Here is a 2,945-nt window from a genome sequence, read left to right on the forward strand (position 1 = left end):
TATATATATATATATATATATATATAGATTTATTATATCATACGCAATTCATACAATATGTAAATATATTTATCTGTTCACAAAAGAAGCAATTTATAAAAATTATATTACCATAGAAATATTGTACATTTGATTGTACTATATTACAATTACTGCACGTATATATGTACATACAGGGAGAGTTTGATTAAAAAGTTCACCACTTATTTTTTTCGAAAACGGTTATAGAGATAAAGGGAAGATATCTATTATTAAAATTGTTTTCAAAGAAATATTCTAATACAAAATATTCAACTGATTAAATACTATTTAAAATGATTAAAAAGTATTCAATAAAATAACTAAAAATATCCTTTCCCAATACAAAAAAATCTTTTAATTAGTAAAAACATCAAGGATGTTCAAGGTTATCCAAGGTCATCAAAGTATGTCTCCCTATTTATCCTACAATTCTGATAATATTCGCGTCTTTTCTTTATCTCTAACCATTTTCGAAAAAAACGTAGTGAATCTTTTATCAAACTCATCCTATACATGTATATATTATACATATGTATTATACATATGTATTATACATATGTATATAATATATATATATATATATATATACATACACATACACACACACACACACACACGCACGCACGTGTGCGCGCGCACACACACACACATACATACATACATACATAAAATTGGTTTTCTGAAAAGTACATTAATTATTGCACAAGAACATCACATACTCGCATTATACGAAGTATGAAACTATGAAACTTTTACTTATAGACTATTATCAGGAGTAATGATTCCATATAATTACAGCAAATTTTTTTGTTATAAGATTTGGAGATATATTTTATGCTCGCTTCTCGGAATCGATTATCTCGTAAATATACGTAAATAGAAAAATACAATATTATCATATCTCAAAATATACAAGCTCACTGCTCTCTGGTCTTTTACATTCAAACTCCAAAGTCCTATGTAAAATACATCTTTAAAAAAGTATAAAACAAGTTTCTTGCTTGCTATGTGAAAATATATGTGTAGTAGTTTTTAGATATAATGAAATGACTTATTTATTAAGCTTTCCTTTCCATTATGAAAATTGTTGAAAATGTTTAATAATTTTACAGCCGACAATTTTACGTCAAAATTGTCGGTGAAATACGAGTGTTACATTACATACATTAACAATTCTGAATTTTTCTATCATATTTTCAAAGTATAAAAAGATTAATCAAATGGTTTAATCAGATGGTTAATGTATGATGAGACATAAGATCAATCAAACGTTGACTGATTAAAAATTATGCAATTGTTCGTACAAATACTGCAACTGTTTCTAACAGTTTGTATGTATCTTAGTTTGTATCTTAATGTTAGTTTTTTCAACAAGTTTATCATGTTTCATGTCGTAACAATTAACAAATATGTCAAATAGACCTGCTAAAATATATAAAAACTTTATCGTAAAAGGCCTCTTTTATATGCATATAAGCGTATACTTCATCTTTGCACAAAGAGTGTATGTATATCTATTGATTACAGCAGATAGAAAAGATTGAAGGATTGTGAGTGAAAATAGATAATTAGCATTCACACTTTCTGACACTCATTCCTTCGATGAGAAACGTGATATAAAGATAAATGATTTTTTACATCCTAGATGATGTTTGGAGATTATCAAGATGTTAATATAATGTAATATCAATGTTGCTCACCATGATCCTATTAGTTGTAGAATTATGAAGAATTCTGCAAATATACTTACACTTCTCAGTTTCGGCTACTTGTTTGGTAAGTATGGAGTTGTTACTAATCTTTTTTATCTTTCGCCTTAATGAATTGGCATCATCTATAAATGATTACACATTAATGAGTAATTTTAATTATAACTTCTCGTTAGCATCGCGTACAATTGTTCTAAATGAAGAAAGCTTCATGTATTTAAATCTTACGAATTTTTTTACTGTACATCAATAGTTACTCCAAAAGGAGTACTTGCTCAACTCTGAGCAAATTAAGAATTTTTGTTCAGACATTTTTAACCCTAAAATAGACTGGGATATAAATGTACCTCAAAGAAATTTCAAACTACTCTACTGAGCTAGAAGACATTTTCGGCTCGATCCATAATTTATTTTCACTTTTTGGGAATAAGATCAGGCAGGCCAGTACGCCAATCGCTAACTACTAGTTATTGCACAATTGATTATTGCATTAACAATTCACTTAAAGCACATTTGTCCATTCTTCTCCATTTTTCTGTATTTGTGTCAGTGTTTCGTGCAGGTAAGTCAATTCATTTTCTTTGTTAAAAGTAATATTTTTCGTGTATAATTAACGCAATTTAAAAGTATTTTTTAAGAGTCAATAAATTAATTTATGTTATAATTTTTAGATTTTATGGATAAAATCAATCGAATTGTTACATTGCTTTGAATATAAAATATTTTCGTATGCAGCAATACAATAGAACTTTCTACATTTTTTAATACATTTTAATTAAAAAATATATCTACAGAAGTGTAAAATAATTTATTGATTTTTTATTGTTTTTTTCATTTTCTAATTTTTTATATCTGTCGACAGTTATAATTACATAATTCTACATTTTAAGAGAGTGCATAATAATTTTTTTTCATAGCCCAAAATTTTTCTTTATTAGAACCTTGTTTAAAATTTAATAATTGATTAATTAGAAAAAAGTTGGCTATTTTTTTATGAAAAACGGCATTTTTGCGTTTTTTTTCGATATTTTTTCGTCTAAACTAACTTCCGGTTAAGTAAATTGATTTATTTATTCCAGCATATTAAGATTTCTTTAATAGAAGCCTATTGATCAAAATTTAATTGTAATATTGTTTCAATAGTTGTTTAGCTGCGTTTTCAAGTCCGATAAAATTTCGGCGCACAGTTCAAAATGACTACAAATATGATATATT

General features: G+C 26.4%; 1 protein-coding gene across 1 annotated transcript in view; it reads right to left on the reverse strand.

Moving 5' to 3' along the window:
- LOC105625810 (embryonic polarity protein dorsal-like) overlaps positions 1-2,251 on the reverse strand; it is a 4,200-nt gene extending 1,949 nt beyond the window's left edge. Inside the window, 1 exon segment of the mRNA XM_012207124.1 lies at positions 2,233-2,251. Within this exon segment, the coding sequence (XP_012062514.1) occupies positions 2,233-2,251 (19 nt within the window).
- Between the last annotated feature and the right edge of the window lie 694 nt (positions 2,252-2,945).

Source organism: Atta cephalotes (assembly GCF_000143395.1).
Source record: "Atta cephalotes unplaced genomic scaffold scaffold00003, whole genome shotgun sequence".
NCBI lineage: Eukaryota > Metazoa > Arthropoda > Insecta > Hymenoptera > Formicidae > Atta > Atta cephalotes.